This window comes from Solanum lycopersicum, chromosome 9 (assembly GCF_036512215.1).
Source record: "Solanum lycopersicum chromosome 9, SLM_r2.1".
Classification (NCBI taxonomy): Eukaryota; Viridiplantae; Streptophyta; class Magnoliopsida; order Solanales; family Solanaceae; genus Solanum; species Solanum lycopersicum.
In genome coordinates, this window is record NC_090808.1 from 67,610,501 (window position 1) to 67,626,519 (window position 16,019).

At 33.4% G+C, this 16,019-nt stretch overlaps 3 protein-coding genes and 1 long non-coding RNA gene across 6 annotated transcripts; 2 read left to right on the top strand and 2 right to left on the bottom strand.

Annotated features, from left to right (window-relative positions):
* The first annotated feature begins 3,028 nt into the window (after nt 1–3,028).
* On the top strand, nt 3,029–3,996 carry LOC104649400 (uncharacterized). Its single transcript, XR_743338.4, has 2 exons — nt 3,029–3,245; nt 3,805–3,996. It is a non-coding gene; the product is annotated as an uncharacterized lncRNA (long non-coding RNA).
* Nucleotides 3,997–4,140: 144 nt separating this feature from the next.
* Nucleotides 4,141–7,105, bottom strand: LOC101264371 (uncharacterized). Its single transcript, XM_004247723.4, has 4 exons — nt 6,810–7,105; nt 6,486–6,714; nt 5,800–5,952; nt 4,141–4,840 (listed from the first exon to the last, which is right to left on the bottom strand). Exons 1-4 carry the CDS (start codon nt 7,017–7,019, stop codon nt 4,167–4,169), a joined length of 1,266 nt encoding a protein of 421 aa, XP_004247771.1. The 5' UTR covers nt 7,020–7,105; the 3' UTR covers nt 4,141–4,166.
* Nucleotides 7,106–7,747: 642 nt separating this feature from the next.
* On the bottom strand, nt 7,748–10,333 carry SSADH (succinic semialdehyde dehydrogenase). Of its 3 annotated transcripts, none has more exons than NM_001306175.1 (2): nt 10,221–10,333; nt 7,748–9,341 (listed from the first exon to the last, which is right to left on the bottom strand). In NM_001306175.1, exon 2 carries the CDS (start codon nt 9,325–9,327, stop codon nt 7,846–7,848), a length of 1,482 nt encoding a protein of 493 aa, NP_001293104.1. In that variant the 5' UTR covers nt 9,328–9,341; nt 10,221–10,333; the 3' UTR covers nt 7,748–7,845. The 3 variants fall into 3 exon arrangements, with proteins under 3 accessions (NP_001293104.1, NP_001293103.1, NP_001233841.1); NM_001306174.1 differs by having other exon boundaries at nt 7,748–9,433; NM_001246912.3 differs by having other exon boundaries at nt 7,748–9,456.
* An 885-nt stretch (nt 10,334–11,218) lies between these two features.
* Nucleotides 11,219–15,186, top strand: LOC101264673 (uncharacterized). Its single transcript, XM_004247724.5, has 6 exons — nt 11,219–11,869; nt 11,978–12,028; nt 12,138–12,254; nt 13,707–13,787; nt 13,863–13,961; nt 14,728–15,186. Coding segments are annotated over exons 2-6 (582 nt in total). The 5' UTR covers nt 11,219–11,869; nt 11,978–12,027; the 3' UTR covers nt 15,012–15,186.
* Nucleotides 15,187–16,019: the final 833 nt, after the last annotated feature.

The window sequence follows — 16,019 nt, forward strand, 5'->3', positions numbered from 1 at the left end:
AGAAGTGTATATATTGTGTTTCTGTTTTTGTATAAAGCGAGAAAAACATATATTTTCTTGCTATACACTTATAATTATGCAATATACATACATTTTAATTCGATTCAACTGTATGCAAAGCTAATTATACAATTGCAGCGAAATAGCTAGCGAATTATACAATTTAGGCCAGCGAATTATACACTTTTATATGTATAGCGAATTATACAGTTTTTATGTTTGCTATGGAGCGCAATTATGCAAAATTTGCTATATTATACAAATATGATTTTTTTGTTTGCTATATGTGAAAGTTACCCTAAAAGTTATTAGATATATAATTCGTATTCGAACTTTTAACACCAATTTTAAATATATAATACTGAAAATAATTTACTATGTGTTCTAAAACTGTGTACACGTGTGAATTTTGCCACACGTGGCATGCATTTTTGGTTATTAAAAAAGTAAATAATATTAATTCTTGTTGTTGGCGGTTCAAAACTGTGTGCGCCCTAGTTATTTGTATAGCATGTATCTATTCGATTTGGTTTTAAGGGTTATTTATTTAGTTTATTAATTTTTAATTTTTAAATATATTAAATTAATAAGATATTTGTTATTGAATTTTAATTTATTGATTTTTGGTTTTTAATGATTTTAATTAATAAGAATATACTTTTAAAATAAATATATGACTTGTTTTAATCATTTAACGTGATATAAACATATATCAAAACAAGTTTAGACTAAATCGCAAGAACAAAGACTAAAGTAATACTAAAACTTAAAGGATAAACACAGAAGTTTAGAGTTAAGTAGTATTAATTGTGTATGGTTCTGATAATTATAGTCTAACATAGTTATTATATTAATATTTTTTATTTGATATTTATGTACGATCAAAAGGTTAAGTAGTAAATTATTATATTTTTAATGGTTATTGGTTAACCTAATATTAAAAAATTAATATCAAATGATAACTTAATAATTTTTTTTATAAAAACATTAAATAATCATTAACCCAAATAGCCTAATAACAATAAATTAACAATATTTTTTTTGTGAACAATTAAATCTCAATCATTAATTTTAAATTATTACATGTATTTCTAATCCAAACTAAAACTTAGGGAAAATGGAGAGGGATCGGATCCAACATTTATATAGCACTTATATCGTCTGATAATAAAGTGAGTGGTCACATAAAATTCCAAAAAGTAACACTTTGTTTGGATCATTGTTATCCAAATATTTTATATGTATTGTATTCTATTGTACTGTATTGTATGGTAGATACAATGTTTGGCTAGATTATATTGTTTGTTGTTGTTTAATAACATTTTAGATGTTTGGTTTGATTGTATCGTATTATATTATAATTTATAAATTTACTTAAATATCCTTAATTATTCTAGGGTAGAAGGTTTGACTAGCTTTAAATAATTAAGGTAAAGGGTAAAATGGTATTTTGAAATATTATGTAAAGATATAATTGGAAAAAGAAATTAAGTAACAATGGGAACATAGGAGTTTTCATTGTTACGTAACAACAAAATTTAACAATACAGTACAATACTTTTTAAGTAACAATCAAAACAAACATTGTAAATATAATAACGATACAATACAATACAATTGATAACAATAATCCAAACATAATGTAAATATCACAAAATCAAGTCCAATCTTGCTAGCATTTACATTAGTGGTCAAATTATAGTATGTATATACACTCCACGTTTCAAAACGGTCTTTATATTTCGCTTTTCAAAATTCAATTTAATTAATTATCAGAGATAAGGTACATTAGATTAATTCAAAAGTTTAAAATTAAAAAATTAAAAATTAAAAAATTATACAAAAATTACTACAATAACAATCTTCTCATATCAACATGCTAAAAATAATATATCTTACTCCCTCTACTCATTTTTACTTGTCACAATTTGACTTGATATGTCTATTAAGAAAATAATTATTGATATAAGTATTTGATAAAATCATCCTTATTAAATGTTGTCTTGGAAAATGCTTTGGAAAATAAATATTCCACCCGTTTAAAAAAGAATGTCCTTATTTCCTTTTAAGTTTATTTAAAAAAGAATGTCTCTTTCTTTTTTTGGCAACACTTTAACTTTAACTTTTACGTGGCATGTTTAAGACCACAAGATTAAAGGACATTTTGGTACATTTGACATAACTTTAATTTTGAACCATTAGATTAAAAAGTCTTCTTTAACTCCATTCCAAGTCAAACTAGGTTATCCTTTTTGAAACGGAGTGAGTATCAAATGTTGAGTGTAAAATATGAGAAAAAATAATTGTCTTTTCTTGATATGTCAAAAATAGTGTTTTAAAAAACGTATTTAAGGCGAGTCTCAGGGCGGGGCAATACCAAAGGGCGTAAATAAAAAACGTAGATCCATAAGGCATAAGTCCTAAAATTTGAGGCGTAAGCCCCGAGCATAAAACGTGCTTCCCGACATTTTTAATTTATTTTTTAAAACTTTTTTTAAATCACATTTTTACTACCGGTGTAATAATATTTCTCAAATAGTAATTATACTATCTTTTCTTAATTATTAATTATGAATACTTATCTCAAATAAAAATCATAAATTATTGAAAGATTTACTTTTATTAGTAATAAAACTATAAAATGAAATATACACGAGACTACGTCCCATGTCTCGAGGCCTACATCTCACCCTATTCCGTATAAAACGCCCCGCCCTTTTAAATCACTGGTCAAAAGTAACAAGTAAAAATGAAAGTTAAAAACAAGTGACAAGTAAAAATTAACAAAAAGATAAAATATTAATCAAAATTCATATTACTTGGCTTTTAAAAGAAAATAACCATAAATTAGTGACACATATTTTGAAACAGGGAGTAATGTAGCTTTGATTATCAAATTGTAGTGCATTTATTTTATTTGACTAAATATTTTTAGTTATAGATATATAGGAGTACCTAAAAGTCTACCATCCAACTACAAAAGTCTAAAAAAAAACTACATACAATGAATTTCACAAAGGTTCTAATAGTGAGACTTTTCATTATTATGATGATTTCTGTAGCAAATAACAATGCTACTAATGGAGAAAAAATATCTTGTGAATGGAAGTGTAGACTTGCTTGTATCTTCAATCCTATTTGCACAGACATTTGTATAAAGAATTATTGTCCACATTCTATTTCTTCTAAAGAATTCAATTGTAAACTTGCTTGTTTCATTCAACATTGCTACAAGTTTAAACAAGGTATAATTCTTTCAATGTTCTTTTTTAATTCATATGGATCGGTTGGATTGAATTAAGCTGATTAAAATAGATGAAAAATTACTTGATCTGAAATGAGTTTGATTGAAATGGACTAAGAACGAGTCATGACCTAACCTATCAAATTATTTCTTAATTTTAATTTCTTAATTTTTTTGTAAGCATTGCATATAACATGTAAACAAAAACGAAAAGTATTTTTAAAATATATTGACGAGATTTCTCAACGATAACTAATCAACAGTACACTCAGTATAATTTCATGAGTGTGGTATGAAAAGATAGAATCAGTATCATTTCATAAGTGTGGTATGAAAAAGATAGAATGAAGATTTTACCCCTACAAAATTGACAAGATTTTCGTAATAAATATGCGATTTCATAACCTACCCAACTTTAAGACGATTGAACGAGTCATATTTTCATGCGTTAATTTTCTCACCCCCTATGACCCCCCCCCCCCCCCTCTCTCTCTCTATGTTTGTCTCAATAATGTCAAGTTTATGACTTACTTTTAACAATTTTGGTTTTTTTTTCCTAGATAAGGAGCTAATGGGAAGGTGCTTGAATGAATGTTCAACAACAAATTGCACCTAATTAGAACTTCATTTGCTATAATGCTAGTATGCTACTTGTTTATGTTGTCAATGAAGTACTAATTTTGAATATTCCTTGTTATTTCTAATGTCTAGTGAACTCTTAAGAATATTTAGAAAGAGATCAAGACATCAAATATTGTCTTTCTTAAAACGTACCTGGTGGTCAAATATATCTCGAGTAGGTTCATATCATCCTACATTCAAGAAGTACAGTATTAGCAACGATGTTTTAATTTAATCAACTTGTGTACACCTCAACTAATATAACGTCTTTGAAGTGAAGGCAAAATACTTTTAATTCATATTAATTAACCAGAGTAAAACCTCTTTTCAGATATTGCATACAAGAAAATGGCAAGTCAAGAGTATTCTCAACAACTAGGGATTTTGACATGATATTCCTCATAACCATATCTCTATTAGATTTCTCTAAACCTCTGCTCACAACAAGAGATGTATTACATACCCAAGGCACAGAAACTACATAAGCCAGACCATTATAGGAACTCTTACTCCCTAATAGAGCTTCTTTATATGATCGGCACACTTTCGAAATATACTTTCCCATTGGCAAAAGGTGAGAACCAGGTGGAATGAAATCATCATCCCTGAAGTCTACATCTGAGTGAAGGTTTACGACAACAGTTCCATGCTCAGGGTGAAGTTGGTCTGCGAGAGCATTGAGGAATGGAGAGTGTGGATCCCATAGGGTGTGAGGAAAGATATCTTCCCCGTCATATGCGTCTATGAAAACAAGATCATAAAGATTTTTGTTCTCGAGGAGGAATTTCTCAGCATCTGATTCATGTAATTGAATCCTCTCATGAATGCCTTTCCATTGAACTTCTTGGATAAGATCAGGAGTTGAGTGTGCACGGCTACCAGATGGAGTCATAACTGAGTAAGATGGGAACCCCATTGCTTGAACTGAGGCTGAGATTACCACAGGGTCGATTTCAGCTATGTGCACTTCAGCACCTGATACATCGAAGAGGTTAATTCCAAAACAGACATTTCGCAAATTGGTACAACAAATTAAGACAAGCAACAGTTAGTTTCGGAACGAGTGTCAAGTCTGTCAAACTAGAAATTGAAGTTGCAATGCCATTGAAGGGATTCAAAAAGCAGAGAACAAAGTAGTTCCAATTCTAGGTAATCTGATATTCATATCTTTTCTCCGAGAAAATGTTGGACAGAAGTACTATGACTATTATCACTGAAATTCGTAAATATATCCAAGTGGATAGTAAGGAAACACTGACTGGGAGATATGCAATGCAAGAATACAAGCTATCCAAGGTGTTCATTTTACAACTTTATCCAAAAAGCCAAGAGTGAGCTTCAGAACTTTGTAATATTTGGAGTAGCAGTGCTTCAAATTCTACTACTACGAACAACAGCATATCCAAATTTACCACATCTATGTGAACCAAACAAGAACTACAGGGATGAATTTGTGGTATGATACACACAATCTTTCATTATTTAAGCCCCTTGTCCTAGCGATCCAAGCATACAGTAATGAAATTTCTGTAGTTAAAAAAACACTCATTTTTATTATTTGTTCTTCCAGCAGACCTCACATCCTGTACATAATCTATGAGAAAATGGAAGTTCCCTCAGAAACTTGAAAGAAATTCAGTCAATATTGTATTTGAGGTCATCCAGAGGATATCAACTATAGTTGAAGAAATACATAATCTTGAGTTTTCTGCATCATCTCATGTCAGATTACCTCCCCAAAATTTACATTCAAGATAAGATTTTACATAAAAGGGAGAAAGTATGTGTCTTTAATATCACATCCAGTGAAAAGAAGGATTGGATAATGATTTCCCGTTCATACTTTGTCAAATACACAATGTCACCCAAAAAAATGCTCAAATTCAGAGACTTAAAGAGCAGCAAAGGCAGGAAAAACAGCACTCAGTTCAAACCTTGGATTTTACTAGCCAAAAACAACGGTATGCTTCCTCCGCCATGCCCAATGCATAAAATTTTCATTGGTTTTCTCCCACAAACTGCACTTTCAAGATCGAATCTACAAGATGCAATGGTAGCCAACCCAGCAGAGACCATGCTCTTCACATCTGTAGAGAAAACATGAAAAGATGCTGCATTAAAAATGTGAAAGTATGATCATCATTGATGATTGAGGAGAACTGGCATAAGTACGATACCTTAACTTCCAATAATTAAATACTGTATAAGCACGATTTACTCTAAGGTCATGTCAGAAAGGATCTTGTAAAACAAATTACATTGGACCTTCAACGTCCATAAATTCTGTACTAAATCGACACATCTTTTTCTTATCAAATACACTGGACCTTGTTCATAGTAATACAGCAAAATTAATACTTGATAACGACGACCAACCAACTCAAGAACCAAATACAAAACTAGGAACAAAAGTACATTTTTAAGAGGATTAACCAGCTATTGAAAAGAATAAGGCAACAATAGTATCATTCATCCCAGTTTATTGTTAGAGCATGACTTGTTTTTCTTTTCTAATGTAGACACTAAATGTACAAGTAATGAACTATACTCCTAGAGAATCATATATTCCATTTACATGATCATACTATTGCATAAGAGCTGTAAATAACGCGATACATACATGGAACAGCGAGACACTCTGCCTGCTGCATCAAGTATATAGAACCAGGAGCTGAATCCCTATAAGCAGCCATTATTTTAACTGTGCTTTGACGAGTCTCCTCATTAAAGTGAAGATTCCGCCATTGGTAACCAAGAATCCTGAAATTCCCTTCCTGTTCATCTCTTGGATACATCTTTTCATACCTCTTTTGAAGCCAATTCTCTGTTTTCCCCCAATAACAGTTTTCCTATTAAAAATAACATTTTTAGAGGAAATATTCACATCCAATAACAAAAACAACAACATTTCAATCGAAAGAAGGGAGAGAAAGAAAGACTGAACTGGTTTGGAAGAAGGGTAAGCTACGACAGAAACGACGCCGTTTCCTTTATCGGAAATTGATCGGAAAACTGTGTCGCCACCACCGGAAGTTGTGCCCCACCATTCCGATGAATAAAACCAGTCGCCTTCATCTTCTACAGTTTGTCGAATCGCCGTTGATAATCGTCTCAGCTGCAGCCATGGCAAATTCCGTTTAGGCAACTTCAACATATTTCCACCAAAAACCCTCTCTAAACCCCTCTCTATGGAAGTTTCGGGTCTTTTTTAAGGGTCATGTCTACCCGAAAAATGCTCGGAGGACGAAGTTGCCTTTATTAGTAAGCGTTAAATTTTAAGTAAAATTTTTCGTTAATTTGGAGCGTTTAATCTTCGATGTGAGACTTTCTGGCCTGATTAAGATTTAGTCAAGCTCATTTTCTGGCCTAATTAAGGTTTCGTCGAGCGCTCTTGAACTACTACTCTGGGGTCTGATACTGTTACTGAGTTATCTTTAGTAGAAAGTGTTTTACCCCAATGTGAGACTTTCCGGCCAAGTTATCTTTAGTAGAAAGCGTTTTACCCCAATGTGAGACTTTCCGGTCAATTTGGAGCGCTTCATCTCCAGTGTGGAACTTTTCGACACAATTTGAATTTAGTCGAAATATTGTCTATCCAAGTATTTAGCTCGATTGAAACGTTTTACCCTAACGTGAGACTTTCCAACACAATCCAAAGCGTGAAACTTTTCAGCGCAAGCCGAAGCGGCAATTTGGATTTAGCCAGGCTCTTATATGAGTATTGGTCTAACGTGGGGCTTCATGATGCAATTAGAATTTAGTCAAGCTCCTATGTGAGTATAGGTATATGAAATTTATTTAATCAGCTATAAGAAAGCAATCGATAACAGGAAAAAATAGAGCAATTGAAAAGATGAGAGCCAATAAAGACACTAAAATGTGTTCATTCATAAAGACGTGAAAAACTTCATTAAACCCAAAATGAGACTGGCACCATTGTGTCTCTTATTATTGAGAAATTTTTTTTTTACAGTGGTGATTTAGCTCATACTTCCCAAGCACACATATTTCATCTCTAAATATTCATCCATCCCGTATTTAGAACCTTCGCGGCCAAGACCTGATTGTTTCACACCCCCAAATGGAGCTACCTCGGTTGAAACTAGTCCTTCATTAACTCCGACAATTCCATATTCGAGAGCTTCAGTAACACGCCAAGCTCTTTTGATGTTTGTTGAGAATATATAAGCAGCTAAACCAGCATTAGTGTCGTTAGCCATTTGGATTGCTTCTTCGTCTGTTTTGAACTTCAAAAGAGGGGCGACTGGCCCAAATACTTCCTCTTTCGCCAAGAGCATCTCACTGTTAACTCCAGTAACAACTGTAGGCTCGTAGAAAGTCATGCCAAGGCTGTGTCTCTTCCCACCAACAAGGACTTTGGCTCCCTTTGAAGTAGCTTCATCCACAAAATATTCAACCTTCTGTACTGCTGCTTCATTGATTAGAGGGCCTTGCTCTACACCTTCAGTGAAACCATCTCCAACTTTCATGTTTTGGACAGCTTTAGCAAAAGCATTTGCGAATTTATCATATATCCCTTCTTGCACAAGTATTCTGTTCGCACATACACATGTTTGTCCGGTGTTACGGAACTTTGTTGCGAGAGCTCCTTTTAAAGCTACTTCAAGATCTGCGTCATCAAAGATGATGCAAGGTGCATTACCGCCTAGCTCAAGAGACACCTTTTTAACGGTGGCAGCAGCACCTTCCATCAATTTTTTCCCAACCTTGGTTGAACCTGTGAATGTAATTTTTCTTACCTGTGGGCTTGCAAGCAGTGCGTCTCCAATATCAGGTGCATTTCCCATAACAACATTCACTACGCCCGGTGGTATTCCAGCTTGAATGGAGAGTTCAGCTGCTGCTAAAGCAGTCAAGGGTGTGAGTTCAGACGGTTTAATCACCACTGTGCAACCACAAGCAAGAGCAGGGCCAACCTTTCGGGTAATCATAGCCAAGGGAAAATTCCATGGGGTAATTGCACCAACAACACCAACTGGTTGCTTTAAAACAAATAACCGCCTATCTGCTAATGGTGATGGAATGATGTCACCATATATACGTTTACCCTCCTCAGCGGAGAACTCAATAAAACCAGCCCCATAACTAACTTCACCAATAGCCTCTTTTAGAGGTTTCCCTTGCTCTAGTGTCATAAGCTGTCCAAGTTCTTCTTTATGGGCCATTATCAAATCGTACCACTTCCTTAAATATCTGCTCCTTTCAGCGGCAGTAAGTTTGCTCCATGAACTAAATGCATCATAGGCAGAAGAAATTGCATCGTTCGTCTCCCTCCCTCCCATGCATGGCACATCTGTTATTACCTCCCCTGTTGCAGGATTGTGGACCTTTATAGTCTTCCCATCATATGCATCAACCCATTTCCCTCCAATAAGAGCCTGACTCCGCAACAATCCAGAGCTGCTCAGCTTAGCAGCAACACTTTGTGTGTCTGTCGTCATCAGTCGCACTGGACCTGAAATTGAGGAACGATATAACATCGCACAAGCAGAAAGAGCCATTCTGGTACGCACACGAATCATTTGCATCAGAGCACCCGAATTCCAACTTCAAGCATCCAAATGAATAAACTGAGAAAATTAAACGGAAAAAAAAGAAGAAAAGATGTTTTAACAAATTCATATCACTCGTCCCACTTCTATGCTTTCTTTTTCAAAATTCAAAAAACAGGGAGACAGCAATCAATAGAGTTGTAAATTCACCAGACTATTACAGGTTCGAATCAAAATATCCATCAACATACACAAATCCAGCTCCTCAACCAATACTCAGAACAAAACAATACACTCATCATATATAAATCCAATGCCAAAAGTATATCATACACGAGGGTAAAACAAATTACTGGAGTTAATTCCACACATAGTCACTAAAGTTTACACATTATACATCAAAATAATCACAAAACTATTTATTGTATCATTAAAATCACTCACTTAACTATAATTTAGAGCCTGTTCGGATTGACTTAGTTCACAAGCTACAAAATAACGCGGTTCCTCATAATAATGTCGCGAATTCGATCAATTACACTCCGTCTCTTCTCACCTTCTCTACAGACATAGATATACGTTTCACCTAAAGCATATACTTCCAATTTCTTTTGCTTCGGTTTTCTCCTAATACTGAATCATAAGCATTTACATTAACTCATCAGAAAGTCAATTTTCCAACAGTTTAGTGACCCAAATGTGAAATCAACCCATAAATTACCTAAACTAAATTTCAAAATGCAACGATGAGTGAAATTCTCAAACACAAACACAAAATTCAACTTTTACAACAATGAATATTCAGTTTATATACAATGAAAATACGAATAGAAAGTACTCACCTTTTCCGTCGGAGAATTGGGAGATCTACCGGAGAGTGTGCGTGAGCGATGGAACCCTAAAAGATAATAGATGCTACCTACTACCTCAATAGTAGTCAACGCAAACTATATATTATAACTATATATGAAAATAAGTTTCATATAATGTGACACTTTTTAAATTTCAAAATTCAAATAAATTTATTTTTTATTATAAATTATTCATAAATATTTTGAGTTATTAATTATTGTGACATAATAACATTTTTTTACGTAATTTTCAAATATATAAATTTCATTTTTTTAAAAAAAGAAGTAAAAGGTTCATACACAAATTCTAGGTTAAACTTAAAAGGGTTTGAGTGTCGAAAAAATAAAAAGTGTTAAATAAATCAGGACGGATGAAGTAGAAATTATTGGATTAATTATGAAAATTCCACCTTTTAGTTTAATTATTACTATTATTCCCTATAAGTTTTACAAATCTTCAATATTCCTCATTTTCGCACATCACATTAATGTATCTCTCACATTTAATTAGTGTATCTCGCGCGTAAGATTAGTGTATCATATATAAAATGTACCTCGCGCATCAATTAGTATATCCCGCGCATCAGATTAGTGTCTCTCGCGCATCAAATTAGTGTATCATGTATATAATGTAATGTATCTTACTTAACGATTAATGTATCTCACGCATTAAATTAATATATCAATGTTTATATTATCCATTTTGAGAGATTTTCTTTTCAAAGTGTACAGTCCATAAAAGGATTTGATGGTTGATTCTATAATTATAAAAATAGAATTTTTTATATGACAAAGTTGAAGATATTAAATTATTTTATTTAAGGGGATAATTATATCAATATAAAATATAATCATCAAAATTTAATGTTTTTGTGAGTTTCATATCACTACTATCAGTTACGCGAGTTTTCTATCTAAATTATCAATAAATTTTTATCTCGACACAATATTGTTAAAAACGAGCCTTGTTGATCAAAAGTATGAACGATATGCACCACAACATCTTTTTCGTATCAATTCAATTATCACTAAAGCAAAATCTTATTTAACCTGTTTATTATTTTTCATTTACACCTATAAAATTCGAAATCGATATAGTACCCCCGACACCTCTTCTACTAATACTCAATCATTCTTGTTCTCGATGCACTTCACTTGGTCCTACTTGACACCTCTATTTGGCACGTTACATTGCGTAAAGAATCAATAAATGGAGAGACACAAAACTGAAAATTGAAACTTGAAAGCAACCTGCAATTAGTTGACCATATGATATCTTTCTTCGATTACCTACCGTACATGCTTGTGAATAAGCATCAGATTCTGTCAAATTTGCCGAAAGTGCTTCAAAAATGGACCCTTTCTGTATAGTCCCCACAATTTGGCCCTTTTGACCTCTCATACAAACAATATTGTTAAAAGAATAGGAAAAGAAAGCAACCCCTTTTAATGATTTGTTTCCATTTTCAAGAATCATTCATAGTTTTTGGTTGAATATTCACAGGTTTCCACTCCTTTTTGTCACTTTCATTACCAAAGATTTCACCTTTTTAAAGATATCTAAAGCCAAACAGGAGGAGGAGGTGGAGAGTTTTGAGCTATTTGTATAGTTCTAAAGCATATTCTAAGTTAGGACTCAGGTGGGGTTTTTGGGTTTTGGGGTTTTGTGTTTTCTTGATTTTTTTGAATATGGTTATTATTTTGCTGTTTTGATCTTATTTGCTGATATGGGTTTTCATTTTTTTCAGGAAAAGAGATAGCTGGTTGACTCTTGATAGCTTCTGCAAGTTAAAAGACAAGTAGGTTTCAATTTTGGTTTTTTAATGGTTTGAGTATATTGGATTCTGATTTTGGTGCCTTTGCTGAAAAGGGTATTTTGATTTTGTTTATTTTTTGAATTTTGTTAAGTGTATCCAAGGGTTAAGGTGAGGGTACAGAAAGAAGAAGATGATCAGTATGCTTATCAGTCTTTGCCATCTTTGAAGGCTTTTGAATCCCTTTCCATAAGTGACTTCTCTTCTTCAGGTACACTTTTGTTTGTGAGGAACCCCATCTTTCTTCATCCTTGTATGATATTTCATTTTTGCTAATATAGCTGAGTATAGTTGTTATATCATAAAGTTTGTACCTTTGTCGAAGAAAGGTGATTTTCCAAGATGATAACTATTAGTTGAGTGATCATCTCAGAAATCATCCCAACATAACTTGATCTTTTGGTTGATTCTTTATAATCATGCGATTAACTTGTGTTATTTTTTTTTCTTTTTTTGTGATTGACTAGTTTTGGGTTGCTCTTTTATCATGCTAGATTATTTGTAAATGAGGTATCTTGATCAGAATCATATCTTTCTATGGCTTTAGTCCAACAGCAAGCTTTCTGGAGAGTAGAATTTTTTGCCATTTAGATTTGTATGTCAGTATAGGGACAAATGCGAGGTTTTGAGAACCTCTAATGATGGAGAAATTTTAAATTGCCTTAAAAGACAAACTATTTGCCAATATTGGGATGAAACTAAGTGAAATGGATGTAGAAGTTTATATAGCCAACATCATCTTTGGGGTTTAGGTGTAGTTGAATTGAGCAGGCTTTGACTTTTGAGTAGATATAAATGTAAAGGATCATTTTTGCTTTAAATTTTCTCTTGTAAAGGGATTTCAACATGGCAGCATTGTTTTGGATTGCTTTTTAGTTCTTGAAATGATGTATAGATTGTTATACACAGTTTACCTAACTAATTGTAGTTCGCTTAGTTGTATTAGTAGTAATATTTTTCTTTTGCTTGTCTTCTTACTTTCCTTAAACTGGAGAGATTTTATATGTGGATTTTATTGTAATATACTGATGCAAGCAAAATGAAAAGTGCACGACATCACATTCTCTTTCACCTCCTAAGGATTTGCTACTTGTAAAGAATCCTGACATTAGAGCATTTCCATTTTGTGTCTGTTGTTCCTGAACCTCATCTATTTTAAGCAGAATCCCAATGTCGCGCTGGATTGGAAATCCTTCAAGTACTCTCTAGTGTGTGATGATCCTATTCAAAAGTTTTAGGCTGCAGCTTTCTACGATATATAGTCGATAGGCTAAGTTAGCTTCAGCAGATGCATATCCACTTCTATCTCATTACTACGAGACTGTTTTCTTGACATATACAAATTCCTTTCGTTCTTTCTTTGTTGTCACATTTGCTGTCTTGCATAGTGCTCGTTGAAGTCTTTGATTCATTGGTTTTATTCACTGTATGCTATTTCCAAAACCATGACACAGAGTATAGATGGTTGGATTTAAGCAAAAGATGGGAGTTTGCATATTAACATCCAGCAATAACTCAACTGAACTATTGTAGTAAACTTATTCCGTCAATACGTCATTGCCTTTCCATATCCATCATTTTATTTGTTCTCAGCTCTGATGGTGTCTGACTAGTTCATTGTTGTTTTCTTCTCTCCTCTGCTTCTTTCTGATGGTGTATAAAGATGATTCGCCTACATCAGTTGTGAGGATACCCCGAGCATGTATTTTAAGCCCAGACAGACATGGACTTCCATCATTGAGAGGTTACATACTTCTTTAGCAACTTTTGTTACCACACACTTTGCAAGTGGGTTGACATTCACTCGGTTGATTGGCAGGGAGAATGAAGGAAAATAACCAAAGCATTTTTGGTGGAAGCAAACCAAATACAAGGGCCACTTCTGTCCCTCGACCACGTGCAGTCTTATCAAGCCCTGGTAATCCCTAACGAACTTTGCATTCTAGAATTAATTCCTTCGTGGGGAAACACAAACTTGGACTTCTAAATACTGAATTGTGTAGCAAAACCATATCTTTTCATGAACGAAGTGTGATGGAAAAAACCTGGAAATGCACTTGAGGAACAATGATTTAATAGCATTTTTTGTGATTATTGTTGACTTTAACATGTAAATATTACATGTCTTGTCTTTGCACAGTTCCTTTTCTGATACTTTAATCTTGTTAATTCGGGGCCAGTTAATGTGGCCGTGTGTAAGAGAAGGAAATCCATAATAGGTATGTAGAATAGCTTCGTCTTCATTGTGAGTGACTACATGCCAAATCATACCCTCGCGTAGATCGCTGGTGCATAGGATATATACTTCTGCTATGGCTATGCACATAATCCACATTTACGTACTGGTTGTCAGTGAGACATCATGGGTAGTTCTCTGTATTTGATTAAGCACGGGTGATCTGATTATCCTCACATCAGAATGGACATACCAACACATCTGACAAATTTGTTTAGAAGAGAAACAGGAGTGTAGGAGTGTAGTTGTTCTTGATTCTGCACTATTTTGTGAAACTTGTTCATGGGTTTTACATGTTTAGCACGTTAATTAACCGTGAATCAGTGGTAGATTGAGATCATCGAATACAGTACCTCTTGTAAATTTATAACTGTTGTGCGGTTTACAAAGATAAAACACACTATACATGGTGTATCTCTTGCTGAAAGTATTGTATATTTATTTACAGTTAATGATCAAATGATAAGCACGAGGAGCAAGACGAAAGCAGAAGCAGTTTCAGACTTGAAGAATCACAATACATGTCAAAACAGACATCACATCAAGTGCAAAACTTTTCCAAAATCAATTCAAGATTCACATCATACAAGTGGAAATAAGTGCTCAAAAGAGACCGATAATGGGAAACTTGATCCTCGAGCAAGAGCAAGGCTAGTGAAAGGTGATCCAAGTCGAAGAACACACCTTCAAGAAGACGATCAACATCCTGTTCGTTCAAAAGTAAAACAGTAAGCAGGGGTATGTAGTCAACTCATACTAGCCTGCATATTATAGTAATTCGAAAAGTTTGTGAGGTGATGCTACTCTACTTGACCAAAGTTATAACTTAACTTGAAACTCTTTAAACAGAAACCTTATTAAGTTGATTGATACATCACCCTCTGTGCAGAAAATTCTGCTTTTTTAAGACTCTTGATGTTTTGCGCGATATCTAGCTATAAATTTATATAGTTGTATCATAATGTTTCATAAGTTATGTCGTAAAAGTCATAACAAATATGTCATATGTCCAAAAAGCATTAGTGTGTGTCTTTTAAAAAAAATGGTGGCTTATGTCTCAAATAAGTAAAGAAACAAATATACAAATCTTCAGTGATCGTGCTTTTTTATTTCAAATCTCGATTATATTAAAATAGATATTCTGAGTCCTAAACTGAGTTGTGATCCGCTATATTAATCATCAATAATCATATCTATCCACATTAGTTTAAGTCATGTTAGTCTACCACAATAAAAACAAAATGATGAGATTGGCAAAAAAAAACAACGAGAATAATCTTAATATATACTACTAGTAATAAAAACAAGTACAAATCCCGCATGAACACAAGACAACATTCAATCATCTATCTGTTCAATAACACAACGAAATGATAAGATGATAAAAGAACTACGAGAATAGTCCTAACATATACTATTAATGTTTAGTATGAAAGAAAAAGCAAGTACAAATCCCGCATGAACACGAAACTATATGTTCAATAACTACAAAATGACGAGATAATAAAAGAACTACGAGAATAATCCTAATATATACTACTAGTGTCTAGTATGAAAGGAAAAACAAGTACAAATTCCGCATGGACACGAAACAATGCTAAACTATCTACTAATACCTTAATGAGTGACCTCCTATTTATTATAGGGCGGTTAAAAATGGTGGTTTAATTGAAGCAGGCCATCAGGCGTTACTGGACTTGGGAAGCACCGATTCGTTATCCTTTCGCTGCTCAGAGCGAA